The sequence below is a fragment of the Hermetia illucens genome, chromosome 1 (assembly GCF_905115235.1).
Source record: "Hermetia illucens chromosome 1, iHerIll2.2.curated.20191125, whole genome shotgun sequence".
Classification (NCBI taxonomy): domain Eukaryota; kingdom Metazoa; phylum Arthropoda; class Insecta; order Diptera; family Stratiomyidae; genus Hermetia; species Hermetia illucens.
Genome location: NC_051849.1, coordinates 183272580 through 183291826, shown reverse-complemented (window position 1 = coordinate 183291826; position 19247 = coordinate 183272580). Strand labels below are relative to the sequence as shown.

General features: G+C 43.3%; 2 protein-coding genes across 2 annotated transcripts; both read right to left on the bottom strand.

The window, feature by feature from the left end:
• Positions 1 to 5780: 5780 nt before the first annotated feature.
• LOC119646933 lies at positions 5781 to 6152 on the bottom strand. Its single transcript, XM_038047625.1, has one exon. It carries the CDS (start codon positions 6150 to 6152, stop codon positions 5781 to 5783), a length of 372 nt encoding a protein of 123 aa, XP_037903553.1.
• A 10435-nt stretch (positions 6153 to 16587) lies between these two features.
• LOC119646922 lies at positions 16588 to 18720 on the bottom strand. The gene is made up of 3 exons (XM_038047603.1): positions 18273 to 18720; positions 16683 to 18202; positions 16588 to 16638 (listed from the first exon to the last, which is right to left on the bottom strand). The coding sequence occupies exons 1-3, from the start codon at positions 18718 to 18720 to the stop codon at positions 16588 to 16590; spliced, it is 2019 nt and encodes a 672-aa protein (XP_037903531.1).
• Positions 18721 to 19247: the final 527 nt, after the last annotated feature.

Sequence of the window (19247 nt, the reverse complement as noted above, 5' to 3'; positions counted from 1 at the left end):
CTGCTAGTAAAATTTTCGCCGCACGGGATGAGTAATTTACGGATCTGGATTTTGCCATTTGCACAGGAATGCGATCATGCGGACTGCAAACATCTCGTCCATTAGCGAAAAGACAAGTACGAGAAAGCCGTAAATACTCCGCTTTGACATCTCTGTTGGTTGTGTCTCTGGTGTCTGGTGTGTTGAGAGCGCTTATTTCCAATGAACAAAAGTAACACTTAACATAGTCCTTCAGATTAGTATAGAAAAAACCGCTTTTCGCTAACTTGTGAGCCTTCCGCTCGTCAATATTTAAATGGTTGAAAGTCTTCAAACGATCGTATTCACTTTTAAGGTTCAGCATTTTGACTAAGACGGATAACATTATACAACGTCTTTTATATTAATACAGAGTGTTCGAGGTTAATCCAGTGTCTGCATGGCTTCAGAATGATCTCGTTACGATCGAATATACAATTCCTCTTGCGTATAAAGAGGAGTTTAGACAGGTAGCAGTTATCACCCCTCCAGATTCTAAAAATAACACTTGGGATTTGGGGACAACGATGCCATTCCGCATCCTATTCGTTGGGCCCAATGCGGACAAGTTTTTCTTCGAGGAAGAGTCTACAGAGATTCTTCCTCGTCTATATGAGACAAAATTGTTACGCTCTGGATCATCATGTATTAAGGAAATTATACGGGGAGGCCAACAATTAAAGGATTGGTGTTCGACCACGCGGTGGAGCAATGAGACCTACATCGGTCGCTTTAGCCCCCATGTTGGAGTGATATTCAAAGGGCAAGTTGATAAAATACCAATCACTTGTAATGACACTCAGTTAGAAATTCGGTTTCCTGTTTCTCTCGTAGAGCTCGACTATTGTACCATGGGCGAGGTCCCCTTCCAGATAAAAGAGATTCCACGAGCCATTACAGTAAACTGGACAAAGGTGTATGAAACAGTCACTCCTCGGTTTAATCTTCCATCAACCGAGATCAGTCTCGTCCGGGACAACAAGCACCTTATAGCCACATTAAAGAGAGAACTCGATGGAGTAATTAATGACGATAATGTGTTCAAACAATACATTCCCCACGGTTGTACTTTGGCAGGGTTATCAGTAGGGGCTGTTATCGTAGGAATTTGGGTACGGTTAGCCAGAAAGAAGCGAAAGGGGGATGACGATCACCCTACCTTTATAAGCCATCTAGCAACAGCGGATCGGCAGCACGGGAGATGGGGTCAAGAATCGGCAAACCCTATAGGTACCGTGTCACCCGCAAATTCCTCAGTCTAGAATTCCTATGTATACATTCCCATGTAAAAAAAACAAACCCGTAGTTGGATCCGAAATTGTATTGTAAATAAATGATATTAAATAATAATCACTAACCCACGTAAAATTCTTGTGTATAAATGGCTTGTAAATAAGTGACTAATCCAAATTAACAACAGACCGGCGGCAAAAAGTCACGGTCAAGAACAGTAGCATGGTTTCAGGGTAACAGATTTGTTTTGATTGTTTTTGTTTTTTGTTATGTTGGGTGACGGTCGCTTGATATGTTGGTTTGTGTTGTTGTTGGTAGCATGAGTGCAAGCAAAAATGAATGCAGACGCGTGCAAAAGTAATTCAATGTCTGGGGCAGCCGGCGCTCTGTTTTCAAATATGCAAAGTCAATGCCTGATGGATCACATTTCTTTTCCGTGGTACGTCATCGTGAAATTGAGCTGATGAAGTATTCCCTAATTATTACTAATGGTACCACACTTAAGTGCACAATGAGAAAAAAAAACCGAAATATAAGTAATCTGAGAACAATTAACTGAGAGTAAAAATATTGCAGAAATAGTAAGCATAAAACGAAATGTGGTGATCTTGTGAAGTATGAATATTTTCTAAATCAACACTAAAATTAACTATAAACACAAAATGCATATGAACATAATGATAACTACATCATATACAAGCAAAATAGTATCCAATTAAACGATTCAAGTTTTCAAGGCGTTTATAAAAACGACCCCAAGTATTTATATTTGTGTAATTATTACATTCTTCATTTTCTTCCTCTTGTAACAAAGTTCTAGGGTTAAATAGCCTTTTTTATTATAATTTTTAAAGAGCAGATTCGATTATAAAAGAATGATGAACACAATGAAGAAAATAAAAACGATACATTTAAGAAAAAACAAAATTGTGGACCCTTTCGCAAAAACTTTGATATGTACTAACAAGGCAATCGACTTCATTGAAAAAAAAAGCAACACATCAATACCCGGAAGACAATTCTGCATCGATCGGAGATCTACCAGGGGAGACTATTGATGGAAGGGGTTATTAAGGCGCTACGCACCACTTAGGGGTTTTCGATTTGGGCGCCATCATTTCGATCGTTGGAGGTAGAAGGATGGCCTTACACCCTTAGAATGCAAGCTGGCAGCGAGTGACACCAATAAAAGGGTTTTCATATCCAGACACCTGGGACCGTTTGCCTATAGATAACAGTCCAGGTCAAAGACAATTGGACTTTTTTTGCGCGGGAGGATGTTTAAGCGATTTCGCCGGATTTTCTCCAGCAGCCGCATCCTTGGAGCTAGCCCCATGAAACCCAGTCTCCATGCGCATTTAACCTCTTCCGTCGTTACATCACATGCTATGCAAATGGCCTGTTCGGACATTGCGAGATTCTTTTCCGCCATTGTATCAGCATGTTACTTACCAAATGGTATATTTGGCCTCGATATGACTTTCTTCCGTGTCATCAATTCGCAGCGCAACAGCAGGTGTCGATTTGCCGCCAGCAAGAAAATTTATAATAATAAATAAGTGTTATTGTGTTGTGTACAAGAACACTTTCAAACCAATGTGTAAACACGGAAGGGTCAAACATAGGTGACTTAAAGAATAGCATTACATTTAATTTTGAGTAGTCAAAAAGCCTCTGAACAGAGCTAAAGTGTTCTAACCGGGAACACTTTATTTCGCGCGGTAATTTCTTTAACTCGCTTATAGAATTAGTTAGTGAAATTGTTAAAAAGAAAAAAGTAGAATATCGTGTTTAGTAATAAAAGGTTTGTAGAAGTGGAAACGCGAGTGTTTTCTTTAACTAAATCCAAGCCAATCAACGTAATCAACGAAAAATAAACGTGGATGATCTAGTCCTCATTAAATGCGAAAATCAACTGTCTGGCCGATGGCCTCTAGGAAGAATTGTGGCAGTTCATCCTGGAAATGGACTAACTAGAGTAGTCACGCTGAAGACCGAAAATAACATAATCAAACGACCTATTTCGAAGATTTGTCCTTTGCCAAACAACGGGGAACGTACAGTAAAGACAAAGATAGCTGACATTGGTATCCACCCAAAACGGCAGAAAAGGAAACAAGAATCCCGGTCTGGGGGAAAGACATCAAAAATGTCCAAACTGATGATAAATTTAATCGCTTTATTAGTTTGTGTCACAGGGGCAAAAAGCAACTATACCATCAAGCACCCTGAACCAGAGATATATGTCGAGCATTTGGGTCAGGTCCGACTAATAAAGGGACAATTCCGGTTAGACGCCAATATCTCTAGTGAAAAGATATGTCTGACCTAGATCACACTCGACAGATATATCAGAATATGTCCAATATCTGTAAAGAAGGCCTACGATTACACCCAGATATACGGTGTGCGGAGCTTGTGACTCAACTTGAACATGAAGTCAACATAACAATAGACGCTGTCAGTCCATGGGTTACAGTGAGGAGTCAACGCGGTCTCCTAGGAAATCTACTGCAAGGAGTCTTCGGAGTGAACGACGAAGTCTACGCAGACATCGACAAACTGGATGAAAATCAAAGGCAGGTCATCAAGACTTTGGAACACCACGGCAACCTGTTATTAAGCTCTACCGCACTTGTGAAAGAGACACGGCAAGCTCTTACCACTAAATTACACCTCATCGCTAGGAAAGTAGATCACGCCTGGTACACCAATCACAACAGAATCAATATTCAACTCTTGGCAGCGTATCAGGCAGCATTCACTTGGCTGGAGCACACTCAGAAGCAATATGAAGCGATTTACAAAATTAAATCAGGAACAGGAAGCTTTTCGGAAATACTACCAGCATTAACCATAGTGACTACCCTCTCTCGGATGCAAGAAAAGCTAGGAGGTGAACTGATCACAGTTTCACAAGAAGTAGGCAAACCTGGCATTTCTACCCCGGGAAACGGAATTACGATTTCCGGCTGGTTCCACGTCGTTGAACGAAAGAAATTCGAGCTCACGCATTTCACCGGAATTCCACACAATTTAGGAAATGGAAAATTTTCAGTTCCCGATATCGCTCAAAATTATCTCGGAGTGAGGCATGACGACCAAACGTACTTCACGCTGACTCCGGAACAATTTAACCAATGCAAAAACAGCAAGTAACTGAATTTCATTGTTCAGTCACCATATTGTCGAGCATCGATGACCACCCGAATTGCATCTTGGACGAGATCTACAACAGATTCAACAAGACACCATGTCCGCAGCACATCATTCATGTGAAGAACATGTTGTGGAAACAGTTAATACGACCCAACACTTGGCGGTTTCTTGCTTCCACCACGAATCCTGTCGTCCTCACTTGCAAGGGACAAAGACAAAAGACCTACAACTCGAAGGCGTAGGCATCTTAGAAATGGACCCAAGTTGCAGTCTGAAGAGTTCTACAGTTATTCTTCGAACCACTCCCACCGATATCAACAACGCCATGGTCCAGTACACCTACGTGAAACCCGTCATCATCCAACGACTTGACACAATCAACACGACAGTTGTGTACGTACCATCAAAGACAATTCTCGAAGGAGACGACAACTTCATTGAGGAGACTCAACATCAAGAAGCCCAACTTCGAGCCGATATGAAGACTACTACTTGGCACCATCTTAAGCATCAGACCATCGTATTAGGGTCCGGGCTCGGTTTCGGGTTCCTGATTACCAGCATCATCATCACGGCGCTTCTTTGCAAATTCTGCAAGTCACAAAGCTTTCAGCCAACTTCATCACCCAGAACATCTCCTGAATCCACGGTCCAGTGGTACGACCACGATAAATAGAAGAACCAGTGGTTCTTGGCTGGGCAGAATGTTTAGAATATAATCAGAATAAGTCTTTTTAAGAAATATAACATATACTTCATCTAGAGTATAATATTAACTCGCAATAATTGCATGCAAGGTATTAGTTTCGATTGTCAACAACGATGGTAAAGAACTCGCGTTAAAAATGTATTGAACAAAATCAGCTAAAAATACATTGCATGAGAAATTGGTTGACATAGCGTTTTTTTTTTGTAATATTCGTACCTACGGTTTTTTAGTCTACTAAGAATTTTACCTGTAAGCAAAAATTGTGTATATAATAAGTGTTCAAATGCAATAAAATTTCAACATGGTTCAAGCACACAAGCCTTTAATTTGTTTAAAGCTTAGGTGAGACTGCCTAAGCACTTGGCCATATTCAGTTTGATTTTTTTAGAAAAGTCAACACCTAACCTTTTAGCCTTTTCTGTTCCAGTAGTTTTTGATTACCCCATCGTTCCGAAGTTAAGTTTCGGCAGCCCGGAACGAGAGCAACCACGGTCCTCTAATTAAACATCCAGGAGCTAGTGCGCGAGCTTGGCCAACGCCCAAGCAGGGTAGCCTACTGGAAGAGGCCGTTTAGGATATCGCCGAAACAGGAGTTGTGTACTGCTGGGAAGCCCAATCATTAGTGAGAACTTTATCCCCTTTTCTCCTTTTAAAAATTGATCTATTTGTAGTTTCCCTTCATACTAAATTCTTTCCACATCAGACTTTTGAGAATTCTATTGAATCGTTCAACAATTGATGCCTTTAAAGAGCTATGCAATGAGTAGTGATTTATTTCATATTTTTTCATTAAATTCATAAATTTCTTGTTGAAGAATTCTTTCCGGTCGTCTGTCTGTAAATTTCTAGGAACACGTTTCTGGTTTAAAATTACTTGGATAACTTTAGTAACTTTACAAGGACTTTTATTTTTACCGGGTAATACCCAAGCGTATTTGGAAAAACTATCAATTATTGTAAGTAGAAAACTGAATCCTTGGTTTTGAGATGTGTAGGCATGCATATCATCTAAATCAGCCTGCCATAGATCCATTTACAATGATGATTGCAGGACCGTCTGGATGTGGAAAGTCAATTTCTCCATTTAGCTAAACAGATTTATCCAGAGAATAGTGGTGAGCTTGTGAAAATATATAAAGATATCACACAGAGACCACATAGTTATTTTCTGTTGAAAAACCCGGTCATCGACTTAATTACGTAGAAATGATTTAATAATTTCGAATAATAAAGATATACCTTCCGAACAGATTGATTTTCCATTGGAATTCTAAACATAATTGTATCTGATTTCTTAAGATCGTCAAACACAATTATCTGAAAATCTTCTAAGATCTGTTGAAGTTTATATATATATCAACTAAACTACATCCATCCTCGCCAACAACAACTTCCTACACAAGTTTTTTGCCAGTCCATCCAGAAATTTCATAACTGATGAATGATTAAAATCTTCCACAATCATCTTCATAGCATAACATATGCTACGTGGAAGACTGATCTTTCAGTATCCGTACCAACATCAATTACGCTCTTCTTCCTTCTCAAAACTTCAATTTCATCAACTGTTCGCGGGTCAATGGTTCTGCTTGTATCTCCACCTCCGAATGGGAAATTCACGATGTTTGCATTCATCTGCATAACTTCATCCGATAGGAAAACAGCGTTTGACTGATTTACGTTCGATATCAAGTCAAGAATGTATTTGCCACTTAACTCACTGACAGACCTTAAACTAGACCAAATTGGCTTTATTTCCGGAGAATTTGGAAGCGTTATTGTGAAACTGACTTTACTACCGGATACCGAGTTTGAGATATAACATCTTTGAAGAAGTTTTCGAAAGCTTTTACTAAAGCATCCGTAGTCTCCACACCGCTATTACCGAAGTCTTTTATGCGATACTTTAACTTCACACCCTCCACATTAAACCTTTTAAAAAAGGTTTTTTCTTTCGCCAACGCCTCGGTATAAACTTTCTAGACCACTACCCGATTGACTCACAATCTTGTTAACGGAGTCACTCCCACGCTCTGAAATTTGAGTAGAACACTCTCCACCCCCCGTATTAATACTGTCAAGGAACGTAAACGCACCTTTTAAAGCGTCAATGGAAAAGGAAACATCATACTTCATTGAAAAATTAATCAGAGTTTTCTGGAGCAGATATTGTTCTTCCCGAGAAAACAATATCTTCTCCGATTTCATCTGTCTAACCAAAATAACTAGGGTCGACAGGAATAACTCCGAACCTAGAAATAAGGCACTATTTAGGTGTTTAATTATAGCATCTGGATTCATCTTTTACAATCTAACCTAGCAACTTATATTAAAATATGAAAATCCGCCTTCTTTGATGAAAGTCCTTGCTCTGTAAAGAAAGATATATCCCTGTATTCCCTACTTTCTAATACAGCACAAAGCACACGTACCTGCAGCCTGCAAATCACGATTAAGCTGATGTTTAGCCACACTACCCCGTTTCTGTAGTGCACACACTGTGAAAAGAAAAAAAAAACACCACTGTATACACTATTTTTAATAGGACACTTTGAGCTCCTACCTGCAAAAATAGATGCGTACATGAAATAGGAGATCACGGTGACTCCGATGTTCTGTAGTGCACGCACTGTGAAAAGACAAAAACACTACTGTATACACTATTTTAGAAAGGACACTTGGGTCACCTACTCGCGAAACACAACGCATTTTGTAATGTACCCACCCTAAATTCATTCTTTTTAACACTTCCTTGGATAGATATAAATACAAATAATACTAGTAATTAATTAATTAAATAATAATAAAAGGGAAAAAACTTACCTTCTGGAGGAGGATCTTTTCAAATACGTAAAAACACTCACTTATCACTTTTTACCATTTAAGTTCTTAACAAAGCAACACTTTGTATAAAATAACACTTGGCGATCGATAACTAACTTATATTTACCGCGGTATCGGCGGACAAAGCTTCGGCGTTCAACTACGGTTACAACAACCAGCTAGCATCCTTTATATCCACTTCAACGATACAGGAATATTCAAAAAGAGAAACCCTAACGGAAATAGGGAACCAATTTACAATGTCTAGCCTCACGAAGATAGACGTATGAACGCATTGAATTAATTGCGCAACTATGTTTTTAGAACTACACGATCTATCCTGTATACGATTCACTCGTACGCGGGATAATTGCTCCATGGAGGCCTGCAGTCATTAGATGCATGTTCATTCCAGGCCTGTAATTGTAGAATGCAATATCAAATTGCGATCGTTAATAGGTACTACCCTATTTAGATACTCTATGACTTTATAGTAATAAACTTTAAGTAATTAACATTACTTATATTTTTATTAAAATATTTAAGCGAACATTTAATATTAATGGTTTTACATATTATTAGTCCTAATTCTAATCAGCGAACTCAACTCCAATTCTAGTCAGCGAACTCAACTCCAATTCTATTTTCCAAATCAAAAAGACTTCAGTGTTCTTTTTTCAATCCCAAACTTAATATTAAAAATCAGTGACAGGTCTGAAAAACATAATTACTGCGATCTTCCACTCCCTTGGCGTGCTACGCAAAGTGGATAGATCCGCGCCATCTATTCGCTCGCACTCGCAACATTCGAAATAAATTTCGAATGCTGCGAATCCTGCCGCGCCACATCACTCCGCCCCCAGATGAAACCTAGGGGTTTCAGCGACTGATCCCCGAACTTCGTTCGCCGTTAATCCGCAAAGCGGACACGACGTTGCTTCGGGGCGCACGCGGGTTTCAGCCTGGACAAAGAGACCGCCTTTTTGTGACCACCGATCTCGAGCTGGAAGAAATGTTCTCCCCGCTCGAGAACGCGGTACGGGCCCTCATATGGAGGCTGCAGCGGCTTCCGGACGGCATCCGTTCTGATCAGCACATGCGTGCATGTGTCCAGTTCCTTGGGCGAACAAGCAGGTATGGACGAGTGTCGAGTGGGTGGTGGCGCCTTGATGCGCCGGAGATTGTCCCTCAGCAGACGCACCAACCCCGACTCCGTGAGACCCGATCTCTTGTCGAAGACCGGATCGCTTGGGAGTCTTGGGTTCTCCCCGTAAACCAGCTCCGCGGGGCTGGCAGCAAACTCCTCTCGGCGGGTTGTTCGAAGGCCGAGTAGGACGAGAGGCAAGACTTGAGTCCAGGACGGGTCGTCGCGTGCCATAATGGCGGCTTTCAGCGTCCGGTGCCAACGTTCTAGCATTCCATTGGATTGCGGGTGGTATGCAGTAGTCCGCTGGCGTTTAAAACCAAGGAATTTGCCTAACTCGGAGAAAAGGGTGGACTCAAATTGCATTCCCTGGTCAGTGATGACCACTGCAGGGACGCCAAAGCGAGGTATCCACTCTCGACAGAGGGCTTCAGCACATGATTGCGCCGTAATGTCTTTCAGAGGTATTGCCTCAGGCCACCGCGTGAACCTGTCGATGATTGTGAGGCAATACTTATAACTGTGCGAGTCTCGCAAAGGCCCTATTATATCGAGGTGTATCGTGTGGAAACGCTTGGTAGTGCGGGGGAATGAGCCCACTTCTTTCCTTACATGCCTGGAGACCTTACACTTTTGGCATGCGATGCACTCTCTGGCCCAGGAATTGATATCCTTGTTCATGGAGGGCCAGAAATATTTTCCGGTGACTAACCGGTTTGTTGTCCTGATGCCGGGGTGCGCCAAGTCGTGAACTGCGTGGAACACTTCCTTGCGAAATGTGGCCGGAATGTATGGCCGAGGTCCCTTTTCTGAGTCTTCGCAGCAGAGCGAGAGGTTTGAGCCGAAGATGGGCAACTCCCGAAATTTGTATTTGGGGTTGGACTTGAGGCTCTGAAGTGCTGCGTCATCCACTTGCGCCTTGGCAATAGCCGAGAAATCGAGTGAGGCGGGGATGTTAACTTCGGAGACACGAGACAAAGCGTCAGCAACAATGTTGTCCTTCCCGGACACGTGCTGGATGTCCGACGTAAACTGGCTTATGAAGCTCAGGTGTCGAAGCTGACGAGGGGACGCTTTGTCGGGCTTCTGTTTCAAAGCGAACGTGAGAGGCTTATGGTCCGTGAACACTGTGAACGGCCGGCCCTCTAGGGAGAAACGGAAGTATTTGATGGACAGGTATGCGGCGAGCAGTTCGCGATCGTAGGTGCTGTAGTTCCGTTGAGCGGGATTCAACTGCTTCGAGAAGAAGCTCAACGGCTGCCAAACTTGGTCCACCTTTTGGTGAAGGGCAGCACCTACTGCGATGTCAGAGGCATCAACAAAAACGGCTAGGGGTGCATCTTGCAGAGGGAATGCCAAGAGCGTAGCGTCAGCCAGTTGTTGACGAGATTTGTCAAACGCGCAGATAGCCTCTTCAGACCACACGATCTCTCGTGTGTCCTTAGTTTTGGGGCCAGACAAGTACGCGTTCAAAATGGACTGGAGGTGGGCGGCCTTGGGCAGGAAACGACGGTAGAAGTTTAGCATGCCCAAGAACCTCCTCAACTCCCTCACTGTCTTTGGACGCGGGAAGCTTGTTATCGCTTGCACCTTGTCTGGGTCGGACTGTATTCCTTCAGGGGAAATGAAATGGCCGAGGAATCTCACCTGTTGTTGAAGGAATTTGCATTTCTCAACGTTTAGGACTAAACCGGCCTCAAGGAGACGTTGAAAAATGCACTCGAGATGGGCTAAGTGCTCAGACTCAGTGGAAGAAGCGACCAAAACATCATCCAAATATACGAAACAGAAATCGAGGTTTCGCAGGACTGAGTGAATGAACCTTTGAAAGGTTTGCGCCGCATTGCACAATCCGAAAGTCATTCGGGTGAACTCGAAGAGTCCAAAGGGTGTGCATATTGCCGTCTTTGGAATGTCTTCAGGAGCTACTGGAATTTGGTGATAAGCCTTGGTTAAGTCCAAGGTCGAAAAGATGCGGCAATTCGCGAGGTGATGCGCAAAGTCGTGGATGAGTGGAATTGGATATCGGTCAGGAACAGTCTGTGCATTTAGCCTTCTGTAATCCCCACATGGGCGCCATTCGCCGTTTGGCTTAGGGACCATATGCAGTGGGGAAGACCAACAGCTGTTTGAGGGCCTGCAGATACCCTGTTGAACGAGTTGTTCAAACTCTTTCCGTGCAATTGCCAGTTTCTGAGATGGTAGAGGACGCACCTTCGAGAAGATCGGGGAACCAGTAGTGATAATGTGGTGCTGCACATTGTGCTTCACTGGTTTGGAGAGACTACAGTTGGTAGTAATCTGGCTGAACTTTTGGAGAAGTGCCCGAACACGAGAGTCGGTAATGTCTTCTAAAAGAACGGAAAGATTATTGCCTGGGTGAGATACCATATGTCCCGACGAATTAAGGTTGGTCGTGGAATCTATAAGAGACTTGTTTTGCAAGTCCACCAGCAATCCATAGTGACACAGGAAGTCTGCGCCTAGTATGGGGAAGCTGACATCCGCCAGGATGAAACGCCACGAAAACGTCCTACGCAAGCCAAGACTCACGTCCACTTGCCTATACCCGTACGTGTTTATGCGGGAGGAATTTGCTGCCGCAAGTTTGAGCGGTTGAGGGAAAAGTTGATGATGCTGGGGTACGGGAAGAACCGAAACCTCCGCACCCGTGTCGACGAGGTAGTTGCGCCTGCTGAGGGGGTCGAAAATAGTTAGGCGACGTGGCGCTGCGTTCTGGGTGGCCGCTACCGTCGCAGCCGACACCAATATCACCGCTGCAACCATCGCTATCGCAGCAGGAGCCGAAGGCTCCGCCACCATCGCCGCCTCCTCAGCAGGTGCCGCCGTTTTAGTTGTTATAAGTTAATTGTATTTCACTCTAAGTCAATATTAAAAGTGAATAATTGTCCACCATCGCCGACATTGGTGAAGTTCTATTAACGACAAAAATTCGTCCGAGCAACACGGCAGAAATAGAACTTCCAAAGACTGAGAAATCCTTCCAAAACATCAGTAGACCGTACGGCAAGCGATTTTCACGCGTTCGCATCTACAGTTGAGTGTGGAGTGATGTGGTAAACATCACGAAAACGTGTCGCATCTTCACATCCCGAGTCGGAGCAGAGGCAAGAAAAAACGCGAGGAAACCTTCTCTACACAGTGTACTGCGCGACACACGTCGGACCCTCTCCAGAAGTAGATTTTTACGCGACTTCCCGTACGCACGCCCTCCTGCACAACACCTTTCACGCACCGGACTAGTCATCATTGCCACAACGATCAACAACAGCAACAAACGGACGTCCCCAGCACCGCCAACGCCGCAGCTACAGCCGACAAACTCGACCAGCGCCGCCGTCAAGGAGTTATACTTAAGTGAAATTATTATTCATTTATATATAATATTTATTTATTTATTCAGTTAAAAAAAAATCAGTGACAGGTCTGAAAAACATAATTACTGCGATCTTCCACTCCCTTGGCGTGCTACGCAAAGTGGATAGATCCGCGCCATCTATTCGCTCGCACTCGCAACATTCGAAATAAATTTCGAATGCTGCGAATCCTGCCGCGCCACATCATATTGGTATCGGCTGCGACGGTAGCGGCTACGGCGGTGACGGCGGCGGCTTCGACCTCTGCGGCGATGGTGGAGTTGAGTGCGGCGGCGAAAGTGGCTGCGGCAGCGATGGCGGCTGCGGCTGCGGAACTCTTACTTATCTCCAATCGGTTGTTGCGGCTGCCTGCTGGGCGATTGTGCTTGCGCAGACTGCGATTTGTTGATGGGGATGATGATGTGCTTGAGTTTTTCAATTTTGCAGGTTCTGGGAATTCGGGATCTTAGTTGTTGATGCTGTTGGTGCGAGTTCCGGGGTCACCAATTAAGTAATTAACATTACTTATATTTTTATTAAAATATTTAAGCGAACATTTAATATTAATGGTTTTACATATTATTAGTCCTAATTCTAATCAGCGAACTCAACTCCAATTCTAGTCAGCGAACTCAACTCCAATTCTATTTTCCAAATCAAAAAGACTTCAGTGTTCTTTTTTCAATCCCAAACTTAATATTAAAAATCAGTGACAGGTCTGAAAAACATAATTACTGCGATCTTCCACTCCCTTGGCGTGCTACGCAAAGTGGATAGATCCGCGCCATCTATTCGCTCGCACTCGCAACATTCGAAATAAATTTCGAATGCTGCGAATCCTGCCGCGCCACAAACTATCAGATAGAAAATCGCAGAGTTCATATCTTCAGGCTACAGCAATTTACGACCGTAACTAAGTACTACCTATGAATAGACATGTTGCATAGTTGCAATAATAAAGGGTCTTATAGAAAATTGCGCAATTTATATTTTAAACCTGTAGTTAGAAAAATCAATTTATAGACCATAATCGTCAGTAGGCTCGTATCACTGGATTGCGTAGAACTAAACAAAAACCCGTTCTATAACTTTAATACAAGCGTTTATTAAACACTAAATTATACAACCGTACTATATAATTAATTATAGAACAATTATTTAACTAGTAAAATTCGAGGCGTATTCATACCCGACGCGATCTGTTCTAACTCAAGAATCAGACTGACTTTGTGGGCGGATTTCCGGATCTTTTATACCTCGCGGAACATTCCAGAAAGCCATGTAAAGACTTTACTATAAAACTACTTTGCGCCTTTGACAAGATCTCCTTTCCGACATGAGAGTCATCTGTTAACAATTATCTTAACTAAATATTCGCCCTACTGTTATACAATTTTGGTGTCCTGGCTAATTGTCATAACTCCGATTTACATTGACGTCACACATAATTTTCCAAAGTGATTTTCATCACAATAGATACTCTTAAAGAGAATTGCGAAATTCATAACCTACTCTTGTGATTAGATAATACTATTTTTAGCACCAATTTCTGATCCTTGCTAAGCACTGTCTAGTGCAGGACAACTAGCATAATCACAGTAAAAAATGGCCTTATAGAAAATTGCGAAATCCATATCAAATAAGTTGTTTCAAATACCATTAACATTGAGACAAACCTCCACCGTTGTAGAACCAAGATTAAAGTGTCTCATTCGCAACCATAGCTATCAAACCATGTATTTTTACTATTTTTTTCTGAAGCAAATGCTATATAAATCGGGTATAATCTTTAGAGCTGTGTAGACATTCTCTGAACCTGATACAGATGTCAAAGGGGCCGAGACAGAAAGCAAAGTCTTTAACTGATTTACAAGAATTGTTTATTTCACGTTTTTAAACACGGAACATATTGTGGTCCATATCGGTCGGCGTCTCGAACTCGACTCCCTGCTACCCATCGTTGTGGTCGCGATTGCTCGTTTGTGACAGTTCGGCCACTCCTGACAAATCGGACTCCTGGCCGGACACGTTCCCCGGGTCTTCTTCGTTGTCGCTCCCATCTGTATCGTTGTCGAGGAAAGGTGCAGCTGTGCACCACGGTTTAAGATGTTCGGCGTGGAACACCGAATTAAAGCGCCTTTGTCGACATTGGAGACCTTCGATATCTTCAACGACGTATCGGTCGAACCTTAAGACTTTCGAAATTATATACGGCCCTCGATATCGCGGCTCCAGCTTTCGAGAAAACCCCGTCGAAGGAGCAACGTTGGTAACCACGACCAGATCACCCTCCTGATATTGAGAAGGCTTCTTGCGCTGCTTATCGAATCGCTGCTTCCATTTTGCCTGCTCGGCTTCAATCGCTTTAGTTGCCCTTTCCCGTCGGATATCGATACTTTCTTGTGAATCGTTCGCTTCATCGTGGATGGCTTGTACGAGACGGTTATGAACAACGTCCCGCATTCGAAAATCGAATATGAGATCGTTCGGACTATATTTGGTCGTTGCATTTGTATTGCTGTTCAAAGTCCACTGGATGTCGCGGATAGCTGTGTCCCAATCTGAATCGCTTACACAGCTGGCTCGAAGACATTTGCAAACCGTTTGATTAATTCTTTCAATTGAGCCGTTGGCTCGAGGTGTTCGAACAGCTGTTTGAATGTGTTGGATCCCGTTTAATTTACAGTATTCGGCAAAGTTGTGAGAAGTGAAAGCCGTGCCTCGATCGGTGACTGGTAGCCCAAAATACGAAGTCAATTCATTCAACGCTCGTATTACTGGCTGGGTGTTTACGCTACGGACGGCTTTTAAGACTGTAAATTTAGTAAAAGGATCGGTGATTCCCAGGATATATTGATTTCCTCGTGACGTCTTCGGCAGTGGTCCTACATGATCCAGGTGCAATCGCATGAAGGGAATAGGTTTCACAGTGTCGATGTATAGCTGCCCTTCGGCCTTCCCTGTCACCGTCTTATTTGATTTGACATATTTTCTCATTTTCGGGAACCAAAAATCTTTCCTCAATCGATCTAAAGTTTTCTCCGCAGCAAAGTGTCCCATGTCATCGTGGTACGTACGCACTACTCTCCATCGCATTGCCGTCGGTACAACGAATCTCAACTGATCGTCAACTTTGCGGTACAAACGGTTATTTTTGTAAAAGTATTCGCGTCGAATCTGTGTCGCTTGTTCAGAGCTCATCCCTTGAAGAACTTTGACAATATTTGCTAACTTCATATCCTGCAGCTGGATGGTCGTCAAGAAATCGTGTTCATCGAGTTCCACGTTAAGGACGAGGTCGGCGACTGTCTTGGTTGGGTTTGTAGGCTCTACGGGTGCTCTGCTCAGAGCGTCTACATGTCGCATGCGGTCAGCACTTCGATGGATGTATTCACAATCGAATTCCTGAAGACGTAGCCACCATTTAGCAATGTGAGGATGTAACGGCGTTTTATTTTTCGTAGATGTTATTGCAGCACAATCAGTAATGACACGAAACCTCTTTCCGATCAAAAACATTCTGAACCGTTCCAGGCTGTCGACTATGGCTAGAATCTCTAGCTCATGACTGTGATATTTCGCTTCGGTCTCCGAGCACTTCCGACTGAAGTACATGACAGGTTTTAACCCGTTGTCGCTCTCTTGAAGTAACACTCCAGCAATTCCATTCGAACTCGCGTCCGTGTGGACTTCGTGCTGTCGCTTGACGTCGTAGATCTCTAAAATCGGTGGATGATAAAGAGCTCTTCGTAAGGTATCGAATGCTTCCTGTTCAAGAAATGTCCATGTAAATGGTTCCGCATCCTTCGTTCAGCAATCGAGTTAACGGTAAAGCTATCTGAGCATATCCTTGAACGAATCGTCGAAAGAAACTAGTTAGTCCAAGAAACCGTCGAACCTCGGTTCGATTACTAGGTGTTGGGAATTTCTGGATTGCATCGGTTTTCACTTCACCGGGTAGAAGACCTTCCTTAGTGATTCGATGTCCCAAAAAGGATACTTCGGTCGCTAAAAATGTACATTTCTTTATATTTAATGTCATACCGATTTCCGCTAATATTCCTAAGAACTCGTCCAACGCTTCCAAGCCTTCTTTGATATTTTTGCTCGGTATGATGATTTCGTCAACATAAGATACTACTCGTTTCATTCTCGATGTGATTTTTCGGATTTCTCTTTGGAATTTGAATGGAGCGTTGGTTAATCCAAATGGAGCTACGTTGAATCCATATTCGGCAATCGGGATTTGGTAATATCCTGAAATGAAATCCAGCGTAGTAAAGAAGGAATTTCCGGCCAATTGTGCCACTTGCTCTTCCACACTGGGAACTGGGAATGGTTCCTTCACTGTAATCGCGTTTAATGCTCGATAATCGATACAAAGTCGGTCTGTACCATCTGATTTCGCGACCAGTATGACCGGAGATGAATATTCCGACTCGCTCGGTCGAATTATTCCAGCTTTCAGTAGCTCGTCGATCATTTCTTCCACTTTCAATCGCTTCGGGAACGGAACCTTGTAAGGCTGTCGACTGATTGGTTTGCTGGTTGTAACATGGATTTCCATTTCGGTGGAATTTGAACGACCGATCGTTGATAAATTAGTAGAAAAACACTTATGCCATTTTTCCAATACTTCAAACAGTTGTTCTTTATCGATTGATGATATTGGTCCGGTTCGTATGTTCTCGAATTCCGATTTCATTTTAAATTCACGACCACGAATTGTGCAGCACCTACCTTCTCGCAGTAGAATATCGGTTCCAATGAGTATCGGCTTATCCATCTGCTCGTCGTCCACGATATACAAAACTCCCTCCAGTATCACGTCCTCAATTCTGATTGTTGTAATTATTTTCTTATTGCAAAGGTATACAGCTCCACCGAACCCTTTAAGTTGTTGTGCTGGGTTGAATTGTTTAATCTGTCCAATTCGTTGAGCCTCAGACTGTCTGATCAAAGAACAGCTACTTGCTGAGTCCACAATACACTCAAATTCATCGTCGCCTATTTCCACTGTCTTCGTTAGCAATTTCTTGTCTGTGTGTTGTGCTATACAATTTATTGTCTCTCGGCGGTTGGCTTCTGTTCGCGCGGCTGTCGGGCAGTCATTCTGCGCATGGCCAGTTCTATTGCATTTCACGCATCGTGGTCTTCGTTGCAGCTTCGGACAGTTCAACGACAAATGCCCTCTTTCGAAACAATTGTGATATAGCCTCGAGTTTTGATTTGCAGCATTCAGCAGCGGCGGCGATCGGAGTATATTCGTTCGTTCACCCCGAACGCTATTGGAACTATCGTTCGTTCCCGGATCGTTCGCTACAAATCGTCGTATGGCCACTAGCATTTCGCTCGGCGTGTTGAAATGCATCGTGGCTATGGCAGTTTGTAATGGTTTCATACAAAGCCCTCGTCGTATGTAATACACGATCGTTTCGTCGTCAAGCTTCGCCCGTCGTCCCATTGCGCAGACGCGGAAAAAATATTCTTCGGTTGTTTCGTTGTGTGCGCGACGGCTGCTATCGAGCCGCTGTCGCATATCTTCTGTCGTAAATCGACTGGGGAAATCTGCAATTAGCACTTTGGAGAATTCTTCCCACGTTGCAAACGTCGTTTGCAATCCGTCAATCCATCGTTTAGCCGGGCCTTTCAACTTAGCCTGAGCGGCAAACAGAACGAGGTGTTCCTCCCAGTGATATACCTGAGCCAATTTTTCAATTTGGTCGATGAATTGTTCGGCTGATGGGGACACATCGTCGAGCGGGTCAAATGTTGGTAGAATCCCGATAACATCTCGTGGTTGAAATACGTATTCCGCGGTCGGTTGACGTCATCGTCTCGTTGCGCCGTCGTAGTGTCGGCTCGATATCGCCGAAAGCCGTTGAATGAGTCGGTGCGGTAATATTGAATGGTGTGCGTTGATGATGGGCTTCGGCAATAGCATCGTCGTCCTGGGGTAGGACAGCTGATGGAACGGGTGGAACAGGTGGTACGGGTGGTACACCGACTTGGCCATTTTTAATGGCCGCCATTATTGACGCCACATTTTCCACCAAAGCGGAAACCGTCTGTCGAAGGTCGTCGTCATTGTCCTCGATTTCATTGTCGGACAATTCGATTTCATCGCTACCTTCACTGTCGATCAACCGCTTCACTAAATCCGGTTTTCGCCCGGCCGATCTCAACTCCCGGTCGCGCAGCAACTTCCGTAATACCGGGCACGTTAAATCTGCGATTGCGAATTTTTGTCGCGGCATTTTGCATTCACCGAAACCGAAAAGGAAGATCCCACTTCTGATCTGTCAAAGGGGCCGAGACAGAAAGCAAAGTCTTTAACTGATTTACAAGAATTGTTTATTTCACGTTTTTAAACACGGAACATATTGTGGTCTATATCGGCCTGCTACCCATCGTTGTGGTCGCGATTGCTCGTTTGTGACACAGACAAGTATTTAATAGAAGAGATGGTAGGTAACTTTGCCTTTAGAAAGCATAAACGTAACGTCAACTATTTTCTCTCAGGATATAGCAGCCCTCAATGAAATCAGTCAAGGCAACTTTGATAACCTTCCCACAACTACCATGTTGGTGGAAGGAAAAGAATATAAAATAAAAAAATTCAAACTGCAGGATACTAAGTATGGCACGCGATTGGCTATTTTTTTCGAGGAAGGAGGCTACTACTTTCTACCACAGCGTTTTTCTGAAAACGTCAAAAACCGAAAACAAGTAAAAGAGCTTGTCGAAATTGATCATCACTACTTTGTTTTTGAAGGGAAAGACA